The sequence below is a fragment of the Somniosus microcephalus genome, chromosome 9 (assembly GCF_052327205.1).
Source record: "Somniosus microcephalus isolate GS21.2 chromosome 9, FLI_Smic_1.0, whole genome shotgun sequence".
NCBI lineage: Eukaryota > Metazoa > Chordata > Chondrichthyes > Squaliformes > Somniosidae > Somniosus > Somniosus microcephalus.
The window spans coordinates 201,098,141-201,125,643 of NC_140995.1; the positions used below are offsets into that span (position 1 = coordinate 201,098,141).

Here is a 27,503-nt window from a genome sequence, read left to right on the forward strand (position 1 = left end):
TACACTTTTTCAAGGAGGCTTTGAGGGTGTCCTTGAAGCGTTTCCTCTGCCCACCTGGGGCTCTCTTGCTGTGTCGGAGCTCCGAGTAGAGCGCTTGTTTTGGGAGTCTCGTATTGGGCATGCGGACGATGTGACCCATCCATTGGAGCTGATCGAGCGTGGTCAAAGCTTCGATGCTGGGGATGTTGGCCTGAGCGAGAACACTGACGTTGGTGCGCCTATCCTGCCAATGGATTTGCAAGATCTTGCGGAGGCAACGTTGGTGGTATCTCTCCAGTGCTTTGAGGTGCCTGCTGTACATGGTCCATGGCTCTGAGGCATACAGGAGGGTGGGTATCACTGCTGCTCTGTAGACCATGAGCTTAGTGCCGGGTTTGAGGTCCTGCTCTTCAAACACTCTCTTCCTCAGGCGACCGAAGGCTGCACTGGCACACTGAAGCTGGTGCTGGACTTCGTCATCGACATCTGTCCTTGTTGACAGTAGGCTCCCGAGGTATGGAAAGTGGTCCACGTTGTCCAAGGCCTTGTCATGAATTTTGATAATCGGGGGGCAGTACTATGTGGCGGGGGCAGGTTGGTAGAGGACCTTTGTCTTACGGATGTTAGTGTAAAGCCCATGCTCTCGTACGCTTCGGTGAAGGTGTTAACGATGGTTTGGAGAGGGGTCAATAACCAGGGGGCATAGTTTCAAGGTAAGGGGCAGGAGGTTTAGAGGGGATTTGAGGAAAAACTTTTTCACCCAGAGGGTGGTTGGAATCTGGAACTCACTGCCTGAAAGGGTGGTAGAGGCAGGAGCCCTCACAACATTCAAGAAGCATTTAGATGAGCACTTGAAACGCCATAGCATACAAGGCTACGGACCAAGTGCTGGAAAATGAGATTAGAATAGACAGGGCTTGATGGCCGGTGCGGACATGATGGGCCGAGGGGCCTCTTTCTGCCCTGTATAACTCTATGACTAACTATTACATAGGATATACAGCACAGAAACAGGCCATTCAGCCCAACCAGTCCATGCCAGCGTTTATGCTTCACTCGAGCCTCCTCTCATCTTTCCTTATCTAAATCTATCAGCATAACCCTCTATTCGCTTCTCCCTCATTTGCTTATCTAACCACCCCTTAAGTGCATCTATACTATTCACTTCAACCACTCCCTGTGGCAGCGAGTTCCACATTCTCACCACTCTCTGGGTAAAGAAGTTGTGTGGGAATGCAATCTATGTGCCGGAATAAATTATGTTGATAACAATTTGATGGATTGAACGGTTAATCTGGCACGATATGACAAACAGCCAAGTGCAGGGCACATAATTAGTTAGAAATTAACCATGGCCCGTATTTTCCGATCGCACAATCTGGAAAAATCTGCGCCCCTACCTGGGGGCTCCAGAGACGCACACGCTTCCGCTCCTGGGCCTCGCCAAACTGCCGGTGCGCAGGGCCCACGTATCCCAGGGGCGCATGTAGTTCGCAGCATCCCTGGGATCACGTGGGCCATGGGGAGCCAATCACAGAAGGAATCTCCCTTCATACATTTGACAGGAAGACCTGTCAAATATATGAATGGAGATCAATGAAAATACATAATAAAATTTTAAATTCATTTTTTTTTTTTAAATCACATTTTTAAAATGACTTGAAATTACAATAAATTAAGTATTTTAAACAAAAATGTTAGTATCTTACGGGGCTAAAAATAAACTTACCTTTTTTTAAAAACGTATTTTTAAATGACTTGCGAATTTTTTTTTTTTTTTACTTTTTTCAACTCTTATCCTTTTCTGCGGGCGGACGGTCTCCAAAAAACGGAACTATCCACCCGCAGAGGCCCTTCTCCAGGGCAGCCGGAGGATCTGTCAGATCGGAAATGCAGGTTTTCAGTGCATGCGCTGTGCATGCCTGAAACTGTCATTTCCGATGTCCCTACGGGTGGGTACACAGCAGAATATCCGGGCCCATATTTATTTGTATTCATGAAAAGTTTAGCCAGGATTTTGTCTAGATAAGGAACAAATTAGAGAAGCACTTCAGGTAATAGGAGAAATTGTCTGGCTACTCATTAAATTTGGCACAATTCCCTCAAAGGCTGGTTATAGTAACAGACTGACACTAAAAAGCAACTGGCAAAGTCAGCCATCTTAAATTACAGCAAAATTATCCTGCATTTGAGACGGAGCAACAGAATGACAAAACAAACCTAAAACTGAACTAACTCTAAATCTGTCACTGAGCTCTCAGATTATTGAAGCAATACTTAAAACTAATCTGGCAAAATCTATCCTCAAATATCAAGGGAGAAACCCAATTTTTGATCATGATCTACACAATGCTTTGATGCAAATTATTTTAGGTTAATCTCATCAGCTACAATCACCAGGCTCTCAGCTAAGAGACTCAAATCTAAATCACAGTACTGTACCTGTATTGACTGTGTCTGGAACTCCTGCTTCCTCTGGAGACCAAATTTCCCCAAGCCTCGCCAAATTTCCCAAGGAAGGGAATGGGAAAACATGCCTGTGGCAATACCGCTCAAGAACAACTTTCCTTAAGCCAATCAATTACAATAATCAGAAAACTCTACAAGTTAAACTGAACACTAGTGAGCGAACATTGAAAACCACAATAGCAGATATAGCCAAAATAAAATTAATTGGTTGCTTTTGGGTTTTTTTTAATACAAAAGGAACTGCCCTAATGATGAGATGATACATTTTGCATAGAAAGGCATTAACAGCGAACAGGGAATTAACGCAATCATTTCCCTTTTCATTCCCGAGGGCAAGGTAGATGGAGTGGAGTGAGGGGAGGGGTAAATAATAATTAACTGTGGTCCCAGATACACTTAGAGAGAGACTTTGTCTGATTGTGTTTTTGGTGTCAATCTGGTACTGTAACTAATCTTTGAATACAATTTCCTCTACAAGTGTTATTGGCTGTCTCAGTTTCTGTTTGGGAGAGTTGCTGAACATTAGGGGGAATTTCTACATCCATGATGATGACTGATGATGCAGTTATGCTTCAGCTTGAAGACGTCACTATTAAAATGAACTAACTCTGTACTGAAAAGACCATTCAGATTTGCAGACTTCCATCATAGATGCAAGCATTTGGGACAACTAGTTTACAGTCTGTAGTATCCCAAAAAATCACTACTCTGGCAAATTTCTATCCTTATTCATGATTGGAGCGGTCCATCTACTTTCTTTATACTGTGGGAAGTTGCTTACCTTGTGTGCTAGAGACATGTGTTTCCCATACTGAAATGCCATCTCTTGCACTTCAGCATCATGTTTTGCCAGTTGCATTGCACCTTGACAACTCTTCGCCAGCAAAGCACCATGAGACAGAAAAATCCGCTCTTCCCAGTTAGTCATCAGGATGTCATCAGTGACCTTCTCCTAAGAGTAAACACATCAATTATAAGTTCCATGAGATGGTGAGTAATAAGTGAGCCTACAGATATAGCTGTACATTCTGGAGCAGTACAGGGTTTAATGACCCCGTGGTAAGTAATCTACTAGCATTAAAGCAAATCTTAAGAGTCAAACATGTGACTAAATAAATCCTCTGAGTAAAGGATGGCATTTAGTTATGATTTAAAAATCAAAGTTCTCAATGTTGGCCAATGGCCTCATTTCTGAACCATTCCAATTGCAAAGAAAAGCCCAACATGGCAGTTCTTCATCATCCCATAGCTTTCATACGCTGGAAACTTCAGCTACTGCTGTCGGGCTGAATCATGTATAGGAAATTATATTTCATTTAAGAGATAATCACTAACCCCTTGCTCCTGATCTCACTGGATGGTTCATTTACTTGAGGTTTAAAAAACAAATTACAAGCCATAAAAACTGGGTAATTAATAGCTACCCACTATAAGATCTTTAAGTGGCGACTGGGAAAAACAGAATTTAGTTACATTTGTGTGACTATCTAAGGTATTCCATTTCTCTTAATACTGAGTATTAAGGGATATGGGCCATGGGCGGGTATATGGAGTTAGGTCACAAGATCAGCCATGATCTCATTAAATGGCAGAACAGGCTCGAGGGGCTCAATGGCCTACTTCTGTTCCTATATTCCTATAAAATTCCACATAATATTATAAACACACAGACTATTTGTTCTAGTGGATCTCATATTCTAGAAAGAAACCTAATTTGTCTGAAGAGCAAGGAAGCTAGGGAGATATTGAATTCCTGAAACTGTGCCACTTTATTGGTCTGTATTTTGCTTACATTATGGAGTGGTAGAGTAAATGCAAGGGGACCTATCATCAAACTATAAACTGCAGTGATCCCGGCAGCATATTCCCAGCCTCACCACAATGCTGCTCTCGTGAGCTTAGCAGGATGTTTGTAGCAATGAAGTACTGGCTGAAAATATGTAGGCCCGAAATTTGGGGTCAACGGCAAAGCAAAGGTGGCCCCGAAGGAAGCTGCCCACAGAGACCTTGCAATCTCTGTGGCGAGAAGTTTGCCTTTTCCCGACACGTAATTGATTACAGCGCAGTATAGTGGGGATTCCCTAACGCGATCTACTGTGACTAAGTCTAAGTAGCCAATCACATTGCAGAATTCTCAGGCAGGGAAGCGGGAAATGAGAACCTGCTTTTATCCCAACTTTTTAAAAATGTTACAGCGAGCGAAACAAAGATTGGGGCTCTTACATGGGATAAGGTAGAACCTGAAAGAATCATGAACAAACTTAAAAAAAAAAAATTTTAAGTTTATTAAAAATTGTAATTTTCATCATAATGGAGAAATTTGACACCCCACAAAATTAAAATTAGTTTTGCAAGGCCATAACATTTGTTTAGCAGCCAATACAACATCAACAACAACTTGTATTTATATAGCGCCTTTAACATAGTAAAATGTCCTAAGGCGCTTCACAGGAGTATTATAAGACAAAAAATTGTCACTGAGCCACATAAGAAATTAGGGCAGATGACCAAAAGTCTGGTCAAAGAGGTAGGTTTTAATGAGCATCTTAAAGGAGGAGAGAGAGATAGAGGCAGAGGGGTTTAGGCAGGGAGTTCTAGAGCTTAGGACCTAGGCAGCTGAAGGCACGGCCACTGATGGCTGAGCAATTATAATCAGGGATACTCAAGAGGGCAGAATTAGAGGAGCGCAGATATCTCAGGGCTGAAGGAGATTACAGAGATAGTCATCGGCGACCACTCGAATTCGAGTATGGTATGTCCTTCATCAGTCATCTACTTGTGGGTCTTCAGGTGGCTGTGGAGGCCAATCCGAGATCCACAGACTCTACTACAGTGTGGGCATGTAAGACTATTGGTAGTGACTGGAGTATGGGTCTTCTTAAGTTATTGTCTCTCCTTACGGCGCTGGCGTTTATCCTCAGCGGCACGCTGGAGATTCTTTTCATGTAGTGCGGCACCGTTGTGGATGCATTTTCTCCAATTGTCTCTGTCCAGTGCGATTTCCTCCCAGTTATTAATATCAATATGGAACTTTTTAAGGATTACTTTGATGTTATCTTTGTAACGCTTCTTTTGACCACCAGAAGACCTCTGCCCTTCCTTCAACTGGGAGTACAGAACCTGTTTTGGGAGACGTGAGTCTGACATGCGAATGACATGTCCAATCCATCGGAGTTGATGCTGCATGATGAGCGTAGTGATGTTGTAGATATTGGCCTCTTCAAGTATACTCCAGTTGGTACACTTGTCCTCCCAGCTGCTCCACCAGCCATTACCTAATCAGCATGCAATTCCTCCCTCTATAAAGATTGATAATAACACCCTTGAAAATGTCAACACCTTTCCATATCTTGGTAGCCATTTATCCTCCAAAGCAGACATTGAATCTGAAATCCATCACCGCCTGAGTTGTGCAAGTGCAGCCTTTTCTAAACTGAGGAGGAGAGTCTTTGAAAATCATGACCTCCAAGTCCAAACTAAAATTTTTGTATACAAAGCCATCATCCTTCCCACCCTTTTATATGGAGCTGAAACCTGGACTACGTACAGTAAACATCTCAAAGCCTTCGAGCAATACCATCAACGCTCTCTACAGAGATAGGAAGGGGCGAGGCCATGGAGGGATTTGAAAACAGGGATGAGAAGTTTGAAATCGAGGCGTTGCTTAACCGGGAGCCAATGTAGGTCAGTGAGCACAGGGGTGATGGGTGAACAAGACTTAGTGCGAGTTAGGACACGGGCAGCCGAGTTTTGGATGACCTCAAGTTTACGCAGGGTAGAATATGGGAGGCCAACCAAGAGTGGGTTGGAATAGTCAAGTCTAGAGGTAACAAAGGCATAGATGAGGATTTCAGCAGCAAATGAGCTAAGGCAGGGGTTGTTAAAACCCCAGTTACACCTGATCCAACAAGGCTTAACATTTAATGGGGTATTTAACAGCCATATTACCGCAGAAAAGTCCACGTTTTCGTCAGTTTCACTGATTTCACAGCCAGTGTCGGGGTAGTGAATGACTGACCGCAACTTCAGAACTTCCGCATTTAGATGCACGTGCGCTACATCCTGAAGTTGTGGTCAGTTTCAAAGGTGTAAAAACGGCAAACGCTGTTAGTTCGCCGGTATTACCCACCGCAAATTCTGGTCCAATGTAATGTTCCCCAAGATACTGATTATAATAAATTGTCAGATTGTGAGTCCCCTTCTAATTGGAATACTTCAATTTTTTTTTTTTTTTTTTTAAACCAGATGCATTTATGCCCAGATCAGAATTCCATTTCTTTAGTTGTGAGGAAATCTGGAAGAAAGGTGAGCCGAGCGATTTTGCTCCACTTATATTAGCAGATAGTTCGGAGTCCAGGTTGCATTACAAAAGCATCACTACACCAGGACAGCAATTGTAGTTTGTGTGGGGGATTTTCATCCTCCTGAACGTACAAGCTCAAGAAACAGGGTTGACAGGGCAGATGCTGAGAGGTTGTTTCCCCTGGCTGGAGTGTCTAGAACTAGGGGACATTGTCTCCTGATAAGGGGTCGGCCATTTAAGACTGAGATGAGGAGGAATTTCTTCACTCAGAAGGTTGTGAATCTTTGGAATTCTCTGCCCCAGAGGGTTGTGAATGTTGAGTCTTTGAGTATATTCAAGGCTGAGATAGATAGATTTTTGGACTCATGGGGAATCAAGGGATATGGAGGTCGGGCGGGAAAGTGGAGTTGAGGTCGATGATCAGCCATGATCTTATTGATGGCGGAGCAGGCTCAAGGGGCCGTATGGCCTACTCCTGCTCCTAATTCTTATGTTCTTATGGCAAATGCTCGGGTCCAGAGGACTGCGTTATTGCAAGGATGGAATGCGCTGGAAGGGGAACGGTGAGCCTGGAGTGTGGTATGAACAGGGACGCTGCCAGCTGCAGCATGCACGAGGGAGAACTTTCAGCACATCACCGTGGAAAGGAAAAAGTGCACTGGAGTGGCTGCAGGATCCAAATCAAGCATCCCCAGGTTCAGTCTGATGAATATTTAAGCATTGCTGCTCATTGGGGATTCAAATCTAAAAACTGCATCTCAATATTGGCATTTGTCAGCCAACTTTGACCCAATACAGTGTATTTTCAGCCCTGTGTGTGCAGAATAGAAATAATATTTAAAAACACTATTAAAACTAATTGGCAATCTATGTGATCACCTTCGCTTCTCAACCTAACTAAATAAGGAAATTCCAGTCAGGCAGCCAGATGTTAACTATGTATTTATTTACACTAAGGGAATTAGACTCGGTTTAACTAACTGCCCGCAGTTTATTTGCAAATGGGCAACTCAATTTTCACCAATGTTGGGCTGTAAGCAAATTCAACCTTTGTTTTCATGTTGATCCCAAGCCAAACACATTAAGGGAAATAGATGCTGCAAAGAATGGGCAGGTACAGTTCAGCCCCTGGAAAAGAAAATAGTTTGAACAGCATACAGTATTCCACAAGTTGGACTCCATTCAGAAATATGACTGAAATCATAAGAATTATGGATCCATGGCCATGACTTATATAGGCGGGGTCAGTCACACATGGGACCGAGGCTCTGAAGGGGCCTGAGAAACAAAAGAGCAGGAGTAGGCCATTTAGCCCCTTGAGCCTGTTCCACCATTCAGTTAGATCATGTCTGATCTGTACCTCAACTCTATTTACCCGCCTTTGCTCCATACACTTGGAGTACTGTGTACAATTCTGGTCACCATATTATAAAATAAATATAGAGGCACTGGAGAGGGTGCAAAAAGATTTACAAAAATGTTACCAGAAATGCGAGGTTATAACTATCAGGAAAGAATGAAAAGGCTGGGTCTCCTTTCTCTTGAAAAGAAAAGGCTGAGGAGTGACCCTATAGAGGTCTTTAAAATTATGAAAGGTTTTGATAGAGTAGACACAGAGAGTGTGTTTCCACTTGTGGGGAACAGTGAAACTGGAGGCCGTCAATATAAGATAGTCACCAAGAAATCCAATAGGGAATTCAGAAGAAACTTCTTTACCCAGAGGGTGGTGACAATGTGGAACTCGCTACCCAGGGAGGGATTGAAGCGAATAGTATAGATGCATTTAAGGGGAGGCTAGACAAGCATATGAGGGAGAAGGGAATGGAGGGTTATGCTAATAGAGTTGGATGAAGAAAGATGGGAGGAGGCTCGAGTGGAGCATAAACGCTGGCATGAATTGGTTGGGCTGAATGGCCTGTTTCTGTGCCGTATATCCTATGTTCTTACCTAACAAAGATTTATCACTCTCAGTCCTGAACATTTCAATTAATCCAGGATCCACAGACTTTTGGGGGAGCGAGCTGCAGATTACCACTACACTTTGCATGAAAAAGTGATTCCTGATTTTACTTCTAAATAGCCTAACTCTAATTTTAAGATTATACAGGAAACTTTGGTTTATCCGGAGGTTAACTGTCCGGAATGCTCGAGCCACCGGCAAAATTCAGGAGTCGGTTCAGTAAGTTTTTTTTCTTTTCGTTGCTTTTTTTTCCACCAGTCAGGCTCTGCAAGGTCTAGCTAAAGCTGTTGCTTAGCTACAGAGACGCTTGCAAGCTACGGCCGACTGTTTAGAAGCTGTTGCTAAGCAACAGGGTTTGTTGCTAGATACGGAGCTCAAAAGCTTCCGTATGTTTTAACATTAGCGCTGGTTTGTCTGGCAGTTTTGATGGGACGGCAACAGCTTGGTCCCGTTGGTGCCGGATATCACAAAGTTTCCTGTATGCCCTTTTGTTCTGGATTCCTTCACCAGAGGAAATAGTTTCTTTGTATCTGCTCTATCGAATCTCTTAATCACTTTAAATACCTCGATTAGATTACCCCGCAACCTATGGTGTCAGCTGTGGCTCAGTGGGTAGCATTCTCACCTCTGAGTCAGAAGGTTGTGGGTTCAAGCCCCACTCCAGAGACTTGAGCACAAAAATCTAGGCTGACACTCCAGTGCAGTGCTGAGGGAGTCTTTTGGATGAGACGTTAAACCAAGGTCCTGTCTGCTCTCTCAAGTGGACGTAAAAGATCCCATGGCACTATTTCGAAGTAGAGCAGAGGAGTTATCCCCAGTGTCCTGGTCAATATTTATCCCTCAACCAACATAACAAAAACAGATTATCTGGTCATGATCACATTGCTGTTTGTGGGAGCTTGCTGTGCGCAAATTGGCTGCTGTGTTTCCCACATTACAACAGTGATTACACTCCAAAAGTACTTCATTGGTTGTGAAGTGCTTTGAGATGTCTGGTGGTCGTGAAAGGCGCTATATAAATCCAAGTCTTTCTTTCAAGTCTTTCTTTCTAAACTCAAGGAAATACAAGCCAAGTTTATACAACCGGTCTTCATGATTTAACCCTTTAAGCCTTGGCATCATTCTGGTGAATCTGCGCTGTACTCCTTCCAAGGCCAATGTATCTTTCCTAAGGTATGGTGCCCAAAACTGAATGCAATACTCCAGATGGGGTCTGGCCAAGGCTCTGTACAACTGAAATATTACTCCATCACTTTTGAATTCCAAACTCTTTGAGGTAAAGGCCATCATTCCATTAGCCTTCCACTGCAGTCACTTTAAAAACACAAGAAAGTTTTTCCCTTTCTTAGCACAACCAAAGTCTAAATAATATGCAACTGTATCAGGTTATGCATGCATAACTTTTGCTTTCCTTGTGGAGAGATCTCTCATTTTTTGATTATTTTGTGGTTTCTTAATAACAAAATTAAAAGAACACAAACCTTTATGCACAAATCTGCAAGATGCACTTACAAAGAAACACAGAAACATGGAAGATAGGAGCAGGAGTCGGCCAATCAGCCCCTTGAGCCTGTTCCGCCATTTAATGAGATCATGGCTGATCATCCAAATTCAGTACCCTGTCCCTGCTTTCTCCCCATATCCCTTGATCCCTTTAGCCTTAAGAAATATATCTAACTCCTTCTTGAATATATTTAATGATTTGGCCTCAACTGCCTTCTGTGGTACAGAATTCCACAGGTTCACCACTTTCTATGTGAAGAAATTCCTCATCTCAGTCCTAAATGGCTTACCCCTTATCATTAGACTGTGACCCCTGGTTCTGGACTCCCCCGCCATCGGGAACAGCCTTCCTGCATCTAGTCTGTCTAGTCCTGTTAGAATTTTATAAGTTTCAATGAGATCCCCTCTCATTCTTCTAAACTCTAGCGAATATAAGCCTAATCGACTCAATCTCTCTTCATACGTCATTCCTGCCATCCCAGGTATCAGTCTGGTGAATCTTCGCTGCACTCCCTCCATGGCAAGAACATCCTTCCTCAGATAAGGCGACCAAAATTGCACACAATACTCAAGGTGTGGTCTCACCAAGGCCCTGTACAACTGCAGCAAGACATCCTTCCTCCTGTACTCGAATCCTCTCGCTATGAAGGCCAACATACCATTTGCCTTCTTAACTGCCTGTTGCACCTGCATGCTTACCTTCAGCGACTGGTGCACAAGGACACCCAGGTCTCGTTGCACTTCCCCTTCTCCCAATCTATTGCCGTTCAGATAATAATCTGTCTTCCTGTTTTTGCCACCAAAGTGGATAACCTCGCATTTATCCACATTATACTGCATCTGCCCAATCACCCAACCTGTTCAAATCATACTGGAGTTTCTCCACATCCTCCTCCCAGCACACATGCCCACCCAGCTTTGTGTTGTCAGCAAACTTGGAGATATTACATCTAGTTGCCTCATATATTGTGAATAGCTGGGGTTCTGGCACCGATCCCTGTGGTACACCACTAGTCACTGCCTGCCACTCGGAAAAAGACCTGTTTATTTCAACTCTTTGCTTCCTGTCTGCCAACCAGTTCTCTATCAAAGTCAGTACCTTACCCCCAATCCCATGTGCTTTAACTTTGCACGCCAATCTCTTATGCGGGACCTTATCGAAAGCCTTCTGAAAGTTCAAATACACCACATCCACTGGTTCTCCCTTATCTAATCTACCAGTTACATGCTCAAAAAATTCCAGTAGATTAGTCAAGCATGATTTACCTTTTGTAAATCCATGTTGACTTTGTCCGATCCTGTCACTGTTTTCCAAGTGCTCTGCTATTACATCTTTTATAATGGACTCTAGCATTTTCCCCACTACCGATGTCAGGCTTAACGGTCTGTAATTCCCCGTTTTCTCTCTACCAGCTTTTTCAAATAGTGGGGGTTACATTAGCTACCCTCCAATCCATGGGTACTGTTCCAGATTCTATAGAATTTTGGAAGATGACCAGCAATGCATCTACTATTTCTAGGGCCACTTCCTTCAGTACCCTAGGATGTAGATTATCAAGCCCTGGGGATTTATCGGCCTTCAATCCCATCAATTTCCCTAACATCATTTCCCTACAAATACTGATTTCATTCAATTCCTCCCTCTCATTAGACCCTATGTTCCCCGAAATCTCTGGAAGGTTATTTGTATCCTCCTTTGTGAAGACAGAACCAAAGTATGTATTTAATTGGTCAGCCATTTCTTTGTTCCCCATTATAAATCCCCTGATTCTGACTGCAAGGGACCTACGCTTGACTTCACCAATCTTTTTCTCTTCACATATCTATAGAAGCTTTTACAGTCAGTTTTTATGTTGCCTGCAAGCTTACTCTCATATTCTATTTTCCCCCTCTTAATTAGTACCTTTGTCCTCCTTTTGCTCAATCCTAAACTGCTCCCAATCCTCAGTTTTGCTGCTTTTTCTAGCCAATTTATATGTCCTCTCCTTAGATCTTATGCTATCCTTAATTTCCCTTGTTAGCCACAGTTGAGTCACCTTTTTTGTTTTATTTTTATGCCAAACAGGGATGAACAAATTCTGTAGTTCATCCATGCGATCTTTAAATGTTTGCCATTGCCTATCCACCGTCAACCCTTTAAGTAACGTTCCCCAATCCATCCTAGCCAACTCGCGCCTTATACCATCGTAGTTTCCTTTATTTAAATTCAGGACCCTAGTCTCTGAGTCAACTACTTCACTCTCCATCTTAATGAAGAATTCTATCATATTATGATCGCTCCTCCCCAAGGGGCCTCGCACAACAACAATGCTAATTAATCCTTTCTCATTACATAATACCCACTCTAAGATGGCCTGATCTCTAGTTGGTTCCTCGACATATTGGTCCAGGAAACCATCCCGTATACACTCTAGGAATTCCTCCTCCACAGTATTGTTACTAATTTGGTTAGCCCAATCTATATGTAGATTAAAGTCACCCATGATAACTGCTGTGCCCTTATTGCACACATCTCTGATTTCCCATTTAATGTCATCCCAACCTCAGCATTACTGTTTGGGGGTCTGTATACAACTCCCACTAACGTTTTCTGCCCCATGGTATTTCTCAGCTCTACCCATACAGATTCCACATCATCAGAGCTAATATCCTTCCTTACTATTGTGTTAATCTCCTCTTTAACCAGCAATGCTACCCCACCTCCTTTTCCTTATTGCCTGTCCTTCCTGAATATTGAATACCCCTGGATGTTGAATTCCCAGCCTTGGTCACCATGGAGCCATGTCTCCGTAATTCCAATTACATCATATCCGTTTACATCTATTTGCGCAGCTAATTCATCCACCTTATTATGAATGCTCCTCGCATTAAGACACAAAGCCTTCAGGCTTGTTTTTTTAACACTCTTAATCCTTTTAGATTTATTATTTACTGTAGCCCTGTTTGATTTACACCCTTGATTTTGTTGCCTTCCACTTTTGCTTTTCTCCTTCCTGTCTTTTGTTTCTATCCTTGCTTCCCTTTCCTCTGTCTCCCTGCACAGTTTTCCAACCCCCTGCCATTTTAGTTTAAACCCTCCCCAACAGCACTAGCAAACACTCCCCCTAGGACATCGGTCCCAGTCCCGCCCAGGTGTAAACCGTCCAGTTTGTACTGGTCCCACCTCCCCCAGAACCGGTTCCAATGTCCCAGGAATTTGAATCCCTCCCCCTTGCACCATTCCTCTAGCCACATATTCATCTGAAATATCCTTCTATTTCTACTCTGACTAGCATGTGGCACTGGTAGCAATCCTGAGATTACTACCTTTGAGGTCCTATTTTTAAATTTACCTCCTAACTCCCTATATTCAGCTTTTAGGACCTCATCCCATTTTTTACCTATATCGTTGGTACCTATATGCACCACGACAACTGGTTGTTCACCCTCCCCCTCCAGAATGCCCTGCCCCGAGACATCCTTGACCCTTGCACCAGGGAGACAACATACCATCCTGGAGTCTCGTTTGCGGCCGCAGAAACGCCTATCTATTCCCCTTACAATAGTATCCCCTATCACTATAGCTCTCCCAGTCTTTTTCCTCCCGTCCTGTGCAGCAGAACCACCCATGGTGCCAGGAAGTTGGCGGCTGCTGCCGTCCCCCGATAAGCCATCTCCCTCAACAATATCCAAAGTGGTATATCTGTTTGAGAGGGGGATGGCCACAGGGGACCCCTGCACTTCCTACCTGCGCCTACTACTCTGCCTGGTGGTCACCCATTCCCTTCCTGCCTGTGCAGCCTTTACCTGCGGTGTGACCAACTCCCTAAACATGCTATCCACGATGTCCTCAGCATCGCGAATGCTCCAGTATGTATCCATTCGTAGCTCCAGCGCCGCAATGCGGTCTGTCAGTAGCTGCAGCTGGATACACTTCCCGCACACATGGTCATCAGGGACACAGGAAGTGTCCCTGATTTCCAACATAGCGCAGGAGGAGCATGCCATGGGGCCGAGCTGTCCTGCCATGACTTACCCTTTAATTAATTTAAATTAAATCAATACCACTAATTACACTACAATTAAATGATATACTCACTTCCTGATGAACTTGTGTGTATTTGTTTACAACTACATCAGCACTATTCAATCTTTCATTTTTGTCTTTCTACAAGCTGTTTATGTTTTATTGGAGTCATCTGTGGATTATAAATTAAATACCCAACTGGCACACTGATGTGAAATAGAAACTGAGGGTTGCACATTGGGTAAGCAAATTATTTAATTCCATCTCTCATACCTGGGTTTGAATCCATACCAGACTAATTCAATGAAAACCTTCTCTGGCAGTTGGCTGTAAGTGTTCTAATGTTACACGAGTTCGGGCAATCTGATCCCAGTTTTAGTGGGTGCTGGGCTACGGCATAAAACTGAACTTAATTTGGCACAAATCATTCATTCTATTTAGCGAGGTCATGAAGTTAACACGTGTGGAAACATTTCCCACCAGTACAGTAAGGCATGGCCCTCTTGAGGCTTTGGCATATTTCTAGGACAGAGTAGAGGCAAGTTTACTCAGTGGGTTGCTCTACTGTACTGGGTTTGGGAGTACTTGATACCGACACTGTTTGGGGGGGGTGGGAGGGAGAATTTCTGTGGTTGCAATAAATTGCAAATACATGACTTTTATATGCATTTATGATGTTCTTCCACACTTCTTCCCCCCCCCCCCAACTGTTTAACCATAAGAACGTAGGAATTGCTAGATGAGAAAAAGACCAAGGTCCATCGAGTTTGACTTCTACCACCCTGGCAGTTGCATGACACAACGAGGATGGAGTTGTTGACTAAAGCCCCAGCAGTGATATCCTGGAGAAAGGGGAGAGTCATCAGTGTGGAGGAAAGGGAAAACTTGCCCACCTTTGTCACCCAGTGTCAGCAATAAGCGCTCCAAGGTCAGACACAGCACAGCTGGAGAGTAAAAGTGCCACTACTTAAGGTCAACCTCAGAACAGCACTCCCTACTGCATCAGTGTGGCAGCATCTTCACTCACGCCAGCCATCCTCTGTAATCTGAGCTGTGGTTCTTTTCCCATCAATCCAGTCTGGATCGGAACCCAGGTCCTAAAGATCAAAAAGTTAGTGTTCTAACCTACTTCTTTCCCCCTCATCATAGTTCTAAGTTATAAGGACAGGGCAACCATTCAGAAATGAAATATTTCCAGCATTTTCTGTTTTTGACTTCAGATTTCCACTCTCTGTAGTGTTTTCTCCCCCACTCCCCACCCCACCCCAGAATAGTGATATCCTCATTGCTAGGTCTATTAAAATTGATGTTACCAGATTTTTAACTAATTTTGAGCTAAGGTGGCCGTCTTCTCAAACAGGAGCAATTAATATATTTTCCTTTATTGTTTACTGACCTTTTACTCATCGATCATGAGGAATGTGGGGATGTATTTTTAACACCCTATATATACATAGCGTTCCTCAAATAGTTCATGGTTTTACAAAGGAAACACAATAAAATGATTATATTACCTCATCAGTTCTAGAGTTTTCGTAATATACGCCTTGAACCAAGTCTCCAATTGCACTTGATACAAGCTCCACAACCTGCAGAAAGAAATAAAGACGTCATTCAGGATTGTGAGGCCAGCCTCTCTCGCCAACTGAAATTCTATATAGTCTCACCCATTTGTACATGACAATCAGATTCTACTGTACTAACAGCAGTTCCAGCAGCAATCAGTTCTTACTTTATTTCCATTCAAAAGCCTAGCAGCCAAGTCTCCTAAGTCACATTGTTTGAAAGATTAATAATTTCTTCTTCAATGAAAACCAGATAAGAGCACATTGTGGCAGAATGAAACATAGACATCGAAACATAGAAGATAGGAGCAGGAGTAGGCCATTTGGCCCCTCGAGCCTGCTCCGCCATTCAATGAGATCATGGCTGATCATCCAAACTCAGTACCCTGTCCCTGCTTTCTCCCCATATCCCTTGGTCCATTTAGCCTTAAGAAATATATCTAACTCCTTCTTGAATATATTTATAGAAAAATTAACTGAATTCAAAATCCCCAGCTACCGTGGTGGGATTTCAACTCATGTCCCCAGATCACTAGTCCAGTAACATAACCAGAATGAAATTACAATCTAGAATCATGTGCGATATGATCATTTTTATCCCTTCCCTACTGTTTCACATAGGGTGGGGATAAAATTGAACTGTAGTAAAGTGGAAAGTACAAAGTGTTAAATGATCTTAGCTAAAGTGACCTTCTTAAGTTTTGACTGCATTGATCAGCATTCAATACTATTTAGCTTAAGGAAATACTGTCAATTATACAAATCTGTTAAAAATTGGACTCAACCACCTTTGTTAGTATCACAGATTTTAAGCAGTTTAATTTTGTGCACATCAATCCGGATTCAATTGGAATACTGAACTAATTAAGGTCACTTACATGTTGCTTTTGATCACAACTTCACCATATGATGCAGTTATATTGGGTTTTCATTGGAAAAGCGATCTTTACCAAGAGCGATTTGTTACTGCTCTAGTCTGCGCTGGTATAGGCATTTGCGTCACGGTATATGCAAGTGGTTTCTATGCAACTTTTGCTCTCTTGACCTATTGCATATAAACAAGGTTCTACTGTATTTCTACAAATCAAGATACATCTCGTCTACCGGCAACATGCTCCGTTCAATAAAACAAGCATTACAGTACAGTGCAAAACAGAAAGTGTTATAATTAAAAGCAGAAATATTAATTATGCAACAAATCCACGTCAACCAATACCATTCTCAGCAACTCTGTACTGTTACTTTATATTTAAAAAAAACTCTTTTTCTCCCTTGAATCCAGAAGGTTTAAGTTTGGAGTCCAGAGTAAACATGGTTCTTAATCAGTCATGTTGCCCTTTGAGTAACTGGATCCTTGAGGAAATATTGTAGCAACATGAGCTGCTGCAGTAACCCAAGGACAATGCTCCTACAGTGTTACCAGATGTGTTGTGTTATTTAACATGGGAATAGAGAAAATGAAGGTTTTTTTGGAAAGTATCAGATAAGCCCCATTCCCAAATCCGAACGGATTGAGTATCGCCAACAGGTCTATGAAGAACTGTAACCAAACTCCCAGTAAAGGATTGTATTACAGTTCATACAAGCTACATCCCAAGATTCTTCTGATGGCTGAGACACATAATACAAATCAATCACTCACAAAAATGTTATGGTTTGTGAAACGGTCTGTGCCTAGAGACTGGCTGATCAACAGCCACTGGTAATACGAAGAGGAATTCACGAAGACACCAAGTCCTGTTCTAAATGTCAAAGTGATAGCATGAACTCCTAACAATGAATTGAGCTGTGGATAACTAGCTATTTTCTGCCTTCGCTGTAACACTAGACACCGTACAATGCAAGCAGAGACTTTGTTCTCTTTCAGCACTGATCCTGACCAGCATTAGGAGAGCCAAATTTTTTTTAAAGCAAAGAACAAGGGAATAAAATTAAACAAAAGCAAGATGACAGAAGTAAAATTACAGATGTTATCATTTACTTTGCAATTGTCAGAATTTGGTAAAATTACTCAGTGACTTAGCAAAAATGGAATTATTGAATAATTAGGAACACAGTTAATATTATTCCCCAAATACTGTAGACAATAAAGCACACATTCACATCTATCACCCCTGCCTAATACACAAGTAACTAAAAGGATTTTTGCCACAGTGCAAAGCTCTGTCCAATATTGCATTTTATTGCTAATGTTATTTCAGGAAATAATATTACGCAATTCTGAACAAAACTTGCTTGAAACACTACAGAATATGAAGACTCCAAGTGTTACATTTCAAAGTTCACAACCCAAACGTTAGTACTGGCAATATTTCCCTAACACTTAATGGAATAGTTTAGGATCACTAACATAGGTCTTATTTTGAAGGAACGATCGCAGGTGTCAGCACTTATATGAGCAATCCTCAGAGAAATGAGTTTCCTTTGCATTTAACAGAGAACCAATATTTTCCACAACTTCACATTGATGATACTGAAAATGCACTCTTATGAATTGTTGCATCCAAAGCAAAGGATCAAAGAACTCAAAAAATTATTCAACAAAAAAAATTACATAAAAGCATCACTCATTTTCAATTCAACTGGCTTTGAAGCTGTGCTGCCAGGAGGGTAATGAGTGTCCTGGTCCCAGAACATTGCAATAACCTAGCCACCAGGAGGCAGTAGGGAGCACCAGGAATGACTTTCCACTCTGAATTTTCCTCCATCTTCAGGAAGACACCCCAGTATTCACTCAACATGAGAGGAGAGCAACTGTTGTCCCCCCTCCCTTCCTCTCCAGTTTCAGGTTGGCACACCCCCTCCCCTCAGTGTGGCTATGTGCATCTCCTCACACTGTGCTTCCTATCTCCTGCAGCTGCTTCAAGCAATTGAACTGCGCACTGTGGGTAGGAATTCCTAATAGCACAATAACTTTTGCCTACAGTATAACAGCAGCACCACTTGGCTGGGGGGGGGGGGGGGCTGGAGCAAGCCGGTGAGAATGTTGAGGGTGGAAGGACCATCAACGTCATTGAGAGGGTGGGAAGAGGTCAGCAGTAGAAGTCCAAGTGCAGATAGCTTGATCTTGTGGGATAGTGCCAGAACTGGACCATAGTTTGGACAACCCCCATTATCGAGGCATGTAAGGCTTAAGGGAACTTTCTTCCAGTGAACACTTCAGCAGAAACATCGTACAATAGAAAAAAAGATCTGCACAAAAGAAAATCCCTCGGACTGCTTGAACCAGAAAGTGTAGAGGTCAAATGAGGTGATGAAACCAATACAAGTTATCTGGAGGAATTGATTTGTGGATTTAATCAGTCAAGTGGTCAAGATAAAATCGACAAAGATGGCAATTTAAGTGGTAGAAGGCGATTGTTGCACAGACTACTTGAGCTTGCACCAGAATGTGAGTAATCATGGAATTTCTGATGGATGGCATCAACTTATTCTAATACACCAGCTCCTAAACATTTGTGAAGTAATATCAGCAATTGCCCTATCCCATTTATACGCAGTGCCATGTCATACATTCAAAGGTAATCGGCAATGCTTAACCTCAAATCACTCCATAAAAGGAACAAATCCATATTATCAAACAGAGGCACAATAAACTTTATGTCGGCACCTTTATTCAGTGCTTGACATGCAGATGTAGATTGGCATTTATCAACACACAAGTCATGACGCAGCACTGACGGGTCATATTTTGATTTGGTCCTAAACAAGTGCCAGGTGCTTGTTGATTTCTTCGTCACTAAGATTGAGACAATCCATTCAGTTTTCTCTGCTACTTCTCCACCTTCCACTTGCCCACCAAGCCAAACTTCCCCTTTAGGTAGCCCCCACTGCCTTAGCCCTGAACTCACGCCTTTCTCTAGTCTATACTTTCTCCTATCTCCTCTCATGCCCTCTCCGAGCTCATCTTGTCCGAGACTCACTTCCTGTTCCCTTGATCCCCATTCCCATGAAACTTCCCTTCTTGGACCCATGCTAGCTGACATTGTAAATGGTTCCCTCTGCTAAAGGTATTGTCTCCCCTCCCTTTTAAAACCACATTTGTTCATCACCCCTCATCAAAAAACCCTTACGGGAGCCTTCTGTCCTAGTGAACTACTGTCCCATCTGCAACCTACCTTTGCTCATCAAAGTTCCTGAACATGTTGTCACCTCCCAAATCCGTGCACAACTTTCCTGAAACTCCTCATAAGAATCTCTCCAACCAGATTAATGTCCCTGGCACAGCACTGAAATGCCCTAACCAAAGTCACAATGACATCATCTGTGAATGTCACACTTTACCCCTCTTCGACTTCTCACCACCAACTTCCACCTCTAATATCTCACACTTCTGCCTCTGACTCAGTCCATCTGCTGTTGAAACCCTTTTGTCATCTCCAGACTCCTACATTTCCAATGCTCTCATGGCCAGCCTCTCATCCTCCACCATCTGTAAGCTTCAGCTCATCCAAAACACTACTGCCCATATCCTATCCTGCACCGAGTTCTGCTCACCCATCACTCCTGTCTTGTTGAACTACAATAGCTTCCGGTTCCCCAATGTCTCCAAATTAAAACTCTGATCCCCATGTTTAAATTACTTCATGGCCTCATCCCTCCCTAGCTCTGTAAACTTCCTTTAGTTGTTCAACATCCCCCACCCCCATTCTCTGTCCTCTGTCAGGCCTATTATGCATCCCCCCCTTCCTTCACCCCACCATTGGCAATCATACCTACAGCCGCCTAGGCACCATGCTCTGGATTTCACCCTCTAATCCCATCTGACTCTCCATCAAGACCATCCTTAGTCTTGGAAGGAGTGCAGCGCAGATTCCCCAGAATGTTACCAGGGCTCCAAGGGTTAGATTATGAGGAGAGATTACATAAACTAGGCTTGTAGTCCCTGGAATATAGACAGTTAAGGGGTGATTTGATTGAGGTGATAGGATTTTGAAAGGAATCGATAGGGTAGATAGAGAGAAACTTTTCCTGCTGGTGGGGGAGTCTCGGACAAGGGGACGTAGCCTTATAATCAGAGCCAGGCCATTCAGGAGAGAAGTTAGGAAACACTTCTTCACACAAAGGGTGGTAGAAGTGTGCAACACTCCCACAAAAAGCAGTAGATGCCAGCTCAATTAACAATTTTAAATCTTAATTTTAAACCCACCTCATTACCCATTGTAATAGCCCCCTCTTTGGCCTGATTACCTGTGTGAAGCGTCTTGGGACGTTTTTCTACATTCAAGGCATGATATAAATATGCAAATTGCTGTTGTAACTAGTATAAATCCTGCCCACACTACCAAATCATATATAGTTAAATGCCCCAGTATCATAATGAGATGTTTCAGTTCACTTTATTCAGGGAAAGGCTTTGTTGCAGTCTACATTTACTGTTAATTCAATAACCTATTAGGTTTACCTTTCAGGAATTCATTCTTTTGCTATCTGTAGAAAACAAGAACTGGAAGAACAGAGGGAGATTTCAGTCATAAAATCCCTCTGCAAAAACAACCAGTGTTAAAAGTGATCTTGGAAATCTTTCAAAAAAGATGAGATTTTAAAAGTACACATATTTGCCACAGTAGCAGGAAATTTACTTAAAGGTTGGGGCTTTTAAATATCCAAAAACTTTGTTTAAACTAATGTTATCCTATAAAAAGGTTTACGGCTATTGATAAAGCTAGAAAATTACAGCTCCATTGTCTTTTATTACATTAATAACTGCCTTCGGTTTGGCAGAATTTAAAATACACAAGAGTATGTGTATTGTACAAAAGCTCCTTCAGCTCCCAGGGGATGTCAGTGTTTTTGGGTACACTAACAGATGTGGTATCCGGTATGCATATTTCTGAAAGGATGACAGGAAGTTATTCATGAAATTTGGTGAAAATAATACAAGGTTAGTGTTTGCACACAGACGTAGGGGCAGTTCTATTATAGTGTACATTTCCTGCTTCTGTAATAAGAAGGCAGAATTCAAATTTTTAAAAAAATATTTCATGCCCACAGTTGATATTTTGACAATGCAAAGCACTTACCATATTTTATTTCACCAAAATATCATACGTCAACAAAAGCTTCACTGCACTGATAATTATAAAGTGTTTTACCAAAAACTTTTACTAAATGTCTGACAAAGCTGAGAAAGGGAACGTTTAATTTTACATTGTAGAATACTACAGTGCAGCTGGAGACCGCTCCAAAAAGGGTAGCCGGCTCACAAGTTTGGCTCTGGTGATTGCTGGCAACAAAAGAATGGCAGAATTGTGTCGGAGTGCCATCGGCCAAAAAAACATTTTCTCACAGCACCTCTGGTTTAGCAAGTTGATTGCTAAGTTTGCATTTAAACTTCTGAATAGAAGGGACAGAGTTTCACTCAAAGTGATGTTTGAAACTTCACCGCTGATAGTCCTTCCTGAGTTTTTGGACTGATAAGGAATGCCGAGGGGTCTCTGCCATAACTCTTCTGTTCCAGGTGTAAAGAGCCTGGTCTGGCTTAATTGTCCGCAACTCTTGTGGCGATGTCCTGGTCATAACCTTATACAGGACTGACAGCCCTGCCATCCCTCTTCAGTAACCGGGGTGGGTGAATCTTGGCATGGGAATCTGTAAGGCTGTGGAAGTCCAGGAGCAAAATAGAGGTTTTTATTTCAGTTAGCCTGGTGTGTGACATGCACGGAAACCCAGTATCATGTTTAACAATTTGCAAGCTGCTAAGGATCCTTCAGGTAGAATTTCTGTCTGCTTGATAATGGAGTGCACACACTCTCCCATAGGAACTCGGCCGAGTCCAGAGAGTTTAGGTGCAGAGCTAAGGACTAGGTGCTCCCAAGCACGTATGGGGGACTATTGGAGTTAAACTAACTAAAACCACACAGCCTAACAGCGGAGAGCTTTGGTAAACCTCCCACTAGGTCCACCCTACCCATTAGCACATCAGGTTGCAGGGTTTTCTGCAGCCGAGTAGGTAGAATTCCAGCCCCCGGTGACAGGTCTACCTTTCCATGTCCCATCAGTGCCCTGGAATGCTGTGGACCTGCCTGGCTCAGATATTGAATTACCGAGTCTGCCACAGAGAGTTGGCCTAGTTCTGAATTTTCATCACCAGGTGTGTCAATTTAGAGGAATCTTGACCCCAGAGACCCTGCTTACCGCTGAGGATAGTCATTAAACAATTACCACGGTGATAACCAGGGGCTCCTCACAAGTGACATGGTGAGCAGCTCAATTCACCATACATAAGAACACAAGAACTAGGAGCAGGAGTAGGCCATTCAATGAGATCATGGCTGATCTTCTGCCTCAACTCCATTCACCGGCCCTATCGCCATATCCCTTGATGCCTTTACTAGTCAGAAATCTATTGACTTCTGTTTTGAATATACCCAATGACTGAGCCTCCACAACCCTCTGGGGTAGAGAATTCCAAAGATTCACCACCCTCTGTGTGAAGAAATTTCTTCTCATCTCAGTCCTGAACGGCTTACCCTTTATCCTGAAGCTGTGGCCCCTGGTTCTAGACTCCCCAGCTAAGGGAAACATTCTGCCAAAATCCACCCAATCAAGCCCTGTAATAATTTTGTATGCTTCAATGAGAGCCCCTCTCATTCTTCTGAATTCATGAGAATACAGGCCTAGTTTACTTGATCTCTTCTCATACGACAGTTCTGCCATCCCAGGAATCAATCTCATGAACCTTCGTTGCACGCCCTCTATGGCAAGTATATCCTTGCTTAGGTAAGGAGATCAAAATTGTACACAGAACTCCAGGTGTGGTCTCACCAAGGCCCTATATAATTAGAGTAAGACTTCTTTACTCCTGTACTCAAATCCTCTTGTAATGAAGGCCAGCATACCATTTGCCTTCCTAATAGCAAAGTAGGAGTGCATTTTCACTCTCCTTCCGAGCACAGCATAGATATACACCAAAGAGTTGCTTGCCTCTCTAACAATCCAATCATGATGGGTACCATAGTATGGCTACATGAGCAGATGTTCTCATATCTGACCTCTAAGTAACAACTTTCAGCAGCTGTCATCCCATCGCAAGTGTTTCTTTATCCACTGTATGATGGACACTTAAAAAAAAAAAAAAAAAAAATTGCTCTTGAGATGTGGATGACATTGAAAAGGCAGTTTTATTGCCCATCCCTAGTTGCCCAGAGGGCATTACAAGTCAACCACATAGTGTGGGACTGGAATCACATGTAGGCCAGACCGGATAAGGGTGGCAGGTCTTTTCCCTGAATAACATTAGTGAACAAGTTTGGTTTTTACAACATGGCAGAGTGACACCCTTGCCATGTTACTCAGTGACAGGTCGGTGTAGGCCACAGCTCCTCTCTCCCTGCAACTGTTTCCTCTTTGTCACCAAGCCACTCACGGCTTGGTCCTGGTACTTGCATATGGGTTGAAGGAAGCCCTTCTGTTGCTTGTCCAGGAGTTCAGCAACATTAAGAGTGATGTGCTTAAACACATCTTATATACCACGGGGGAGAAATTCAGTTGTTAGCGCCACCCGTTAGCGCCTTAAGATGGCGATAAGTGGGGCGCTAACCAACTAGCGCCCAGGCGCGGCTATACCTGCGCCTCTCGGGAAATTGAGCTGACATGCTAAACCATACCGCCCGCTCTCCTGCGCACGCAGATCCTGACGTCATTCGAGAGTGCAATGCCCTTGGGGCGCCCCGGACCGGAAATTCAGTGGCGCACCCACCTTTCCGCCTGTCGCTACCAACGACAGGTTGACTGGAACGCTTCCCAGTCGCTGTGGGGCTGGGGGGGGCTATTTAAAGGGGGCTCTTCCTGTCTTCTGTGTGGTAGCCATTTTTGGACCACTCGTTCTGAGAGAGATTTGCAGAGAGACAAAAGGAGAAAGAGAGACTTCTGCATTGAGTCAACGCTGTCTGAGGTAGTTTTGGCTTCTGACCATAACTTTGTAGTTGCTTTGCTTTTTCACCGGCATAACTTTGATTGCCCACATATTATGGGGGCTGCAATGGATGGGAACGTCGTGCTTCTCCATCACATTGAGAGGGCACAGAGATGCAGAGAGAGAGTCACAATCATGGCCAGACGGAGGAGGGCCAACAGGCATCGGTACAGGAGACCTTACCGTCCCAGGGTTTCTCGACAACAGTTCTCATACATCAATATGTCTGAGGAGCAGTGTTTGCAAAGGCTGCGATTCAGCAAGGAGGTGGTCACTGAGCTCTGCCACCTCCTCCAGCCAGATCTGCAACCTCAACTGAGGAGCAGGAGTCTCTGTCGGTGGCAGTGAAGATAACAGTGGCTCTCAACTTTTATGCCACCGGCTCCTTTCAATCTGCTACTGGGGACATTGCCAATATCTCCCAGTTCGCGGTGCATTGCTGCATCCGTCAAGTCACAAATGCCCTCTTTAAAAGGAGACAAGAGTACATCTCATTCCCCATGACCCCGGACAAGCAGCAAGAGCGCGCAGCGGGCTTTGCAAGAATAGCGGGCTTCCCCATGGTGCAGGGCGCCATTGACTGCACCCATGTGGTTTTGCGAGCACCGCAAGAGAATGCCGAGGATTTCCGCAACCGAAAGGGCTTCAATTCCTTGAACGTCCAGTTGGTCTGTGACCACAGACAGCTGATACTCGCTGTCAATGCCCACTTTCCAGGCAGCAGTCACGATGCCTTCATCCTGCGCCAGACTTCTGTGGCAGACCTTTTCGAGGCCCCGCTTCACCCAGGAGGCTGGCTTCTCGGGGACAAGGGCTATCCTCTGTGCACCTGGCTGATGACCCCGCTCCGTTCGCCCAGTACCCCTGCAGAAGAACGATACGAGAGCCATCAAGCTACCAGGGACATCGTTGAGCACACAATCGGCGTGCTCAAGCAACGGTTCCGCTGTCTGGACCACTCTGGAGGAGCCCTGCAGTACTCGCCTGAGCGAGTCTCCTATTTCGTTGTTGTGTGCTGCATGACCTGGCAATCCTCAGGACCCAGCCAATGCCACCGGGCCTTGGAGCACCAGCAGAGGAGGAGGAGCAGCAGCACCAAGACGGGAGGGAGGCACAAAGTGCAAGGGCCATCCGTCAAAGGCTTATAGCAAGTCGCTTCTAGGCCCCCTCTGAGGGAATGGCTTCTGCCATTCAAAGAACCTGAATGGAACCATGCCGCAACCCCTAAGCCGGTCAAGGCAACAATGAGTGCAAAGAACGAACATGCACATTTTGAATAAAGACACTTCTTTATTTACAAAACTGTGTATCCTTCCCGCATGACAAAGTAATAGAAAGAAACACACAAAGAAACAGTCAATCACATAACTGGCTCTCACAACCTGGAGACAATGTCCAAAACAGTAACAAAAATATGACCACGATCCTCGGCCTTCAATAAAACAATGAACAATATTTTGCCACACCACCTACTTTTTGCCCTTCAAGGGTGATCTGCTTCCCTTGCGAAATTGCCCCCTTCCCACCCTGCAGCTCCGCCGCACTGGGACCCCAGTGGCTGCAGCAAGGCTGGGGGAAGGCTCCTGAGTGTCAGGAACTGAGACTGCAGATGCCCTTGAGGGACGGCCTGGACCAGCTCTGGGCCTGGAGGGCCCGGCTGCTGACTGCTCCAACTCTGCATGGGCGGCAGCAGTCTGTCCTACAGGTGGTGTCAACTGCAGTGGAGAAGTGACAGTGCTGGCAGCAGGAATGCTGTCATCCTAAGAGAGGACAGCAACTCCCCGCTCGACCGACACACTGGCAGTCCCACGGGGCAGCACTTCAGCATGTGGAGCAATCTGCGGGAGTGCGAGTCAGCAAAGAGTGCTGTGAGTTTGGGTAAGTGTGAGAGTTCTTTAATTGTTATTTCTCTTTAAATCATTCTTGATAAGATTACTTAAGCAGTTTAAGTAAAGGGGAACAGTTAAATATTTGGGATTCTGTTGGTTTAAGAAGAGTAAAACAAGGTTACACTGCAGTAGGAGTAAATTGGCACAGCAGGCAATGGAAACCAGTTTTCTAACCAATCAGCAGGGGTGACTCATTTGGCTGTAAACAAACAAACAGTATAAAAAGACCAGTCCTAGTGCGAGCAAGCACTGAGTGCGAGTCAGCAGAGCGTGCTGTGAGTTTGGGTAAGTGTGAGCTAGGGTAAGTGGGGTGTTAGGTGCTCTTTTCAAACTTTAACTCTGTGGGTTGCAGTTAATAAAGCCTTTCTGGTGCAGAGTGACTGTTGGTGAACCATTTAACTGGTGTAATTAGAGGGATTGATTTAATTTAAATCCAATTAATTAAAGGGGATACTAGCATCTAAAATCGGGCAGAGGGTGTCCATAACTAACAATAAAAAATGTAATTAATTACATAGAATGGAGCAGGTGATGTGTTACTGTTGCGAGATGTGGGAGCCGGTGGACCCCATTGAGGCTCACGGTGATTACGTCTGTGACAAGTGTCTGCTGCTACAGGAACTCCAGCTCCATGTTGATGAGCTGGAGTCTGAGCTTCAGACGCTGCGACACATCAGGGAGGGGGAGAAGTACCTGGACTCTGTGTATCAGGAGGTGGTCACACCTATGAAGTTAAGTAATTCAGATGTAGCCCATGGTCAGGGACAGCATGGTGTGACTACGAGTGAGGCAGGTACGGGGATCCAGGAGGTAGTGTTGGAGGAGCCACAGCCCTTGCTCTTGTCCAACAGGTTCAAGGTTCTTACTCCCTGTGGGGACAGGAGCAGGGACTGCAGGGAGGATGAGCAACCT

The 27,503-nt window shown here is 43.9% G+C and overlaps 1 protein-coding gene across 3 annotated transcripts in view; it reads right to left on the reverse strand.

Moving 5' to 3' along the window:
- pdss2 (prenyl (decaprenyl) diphosphate synthase, subunit 2) overlaps positions 1 to 27,503 on the reverse strand; it is a 284,488-nt gene that overhangs the window by 52,620 nt on the left and 204,365 nt on the right. For all 3 annotated transcript variants that reach the window (XM_085997754.1, XM_085997756.1, XM_085997753.1), the window contains 2 exons: positions 15,735 to 15,809; positions 3,230 to 3,400 (listed from right to left, as the gene is read on the reverse strand). In XM_085997754.1, the coding sequence (XP_085853880.1) occupies positions 3,230 to 3,400; positions 15,735 to 15,809 (246 nt within the window). The remainder of the gene's footprint in view (positions 1 to 3,229; positions 3,401 to 15,734; positions 15,810 to 27,503) is intronic.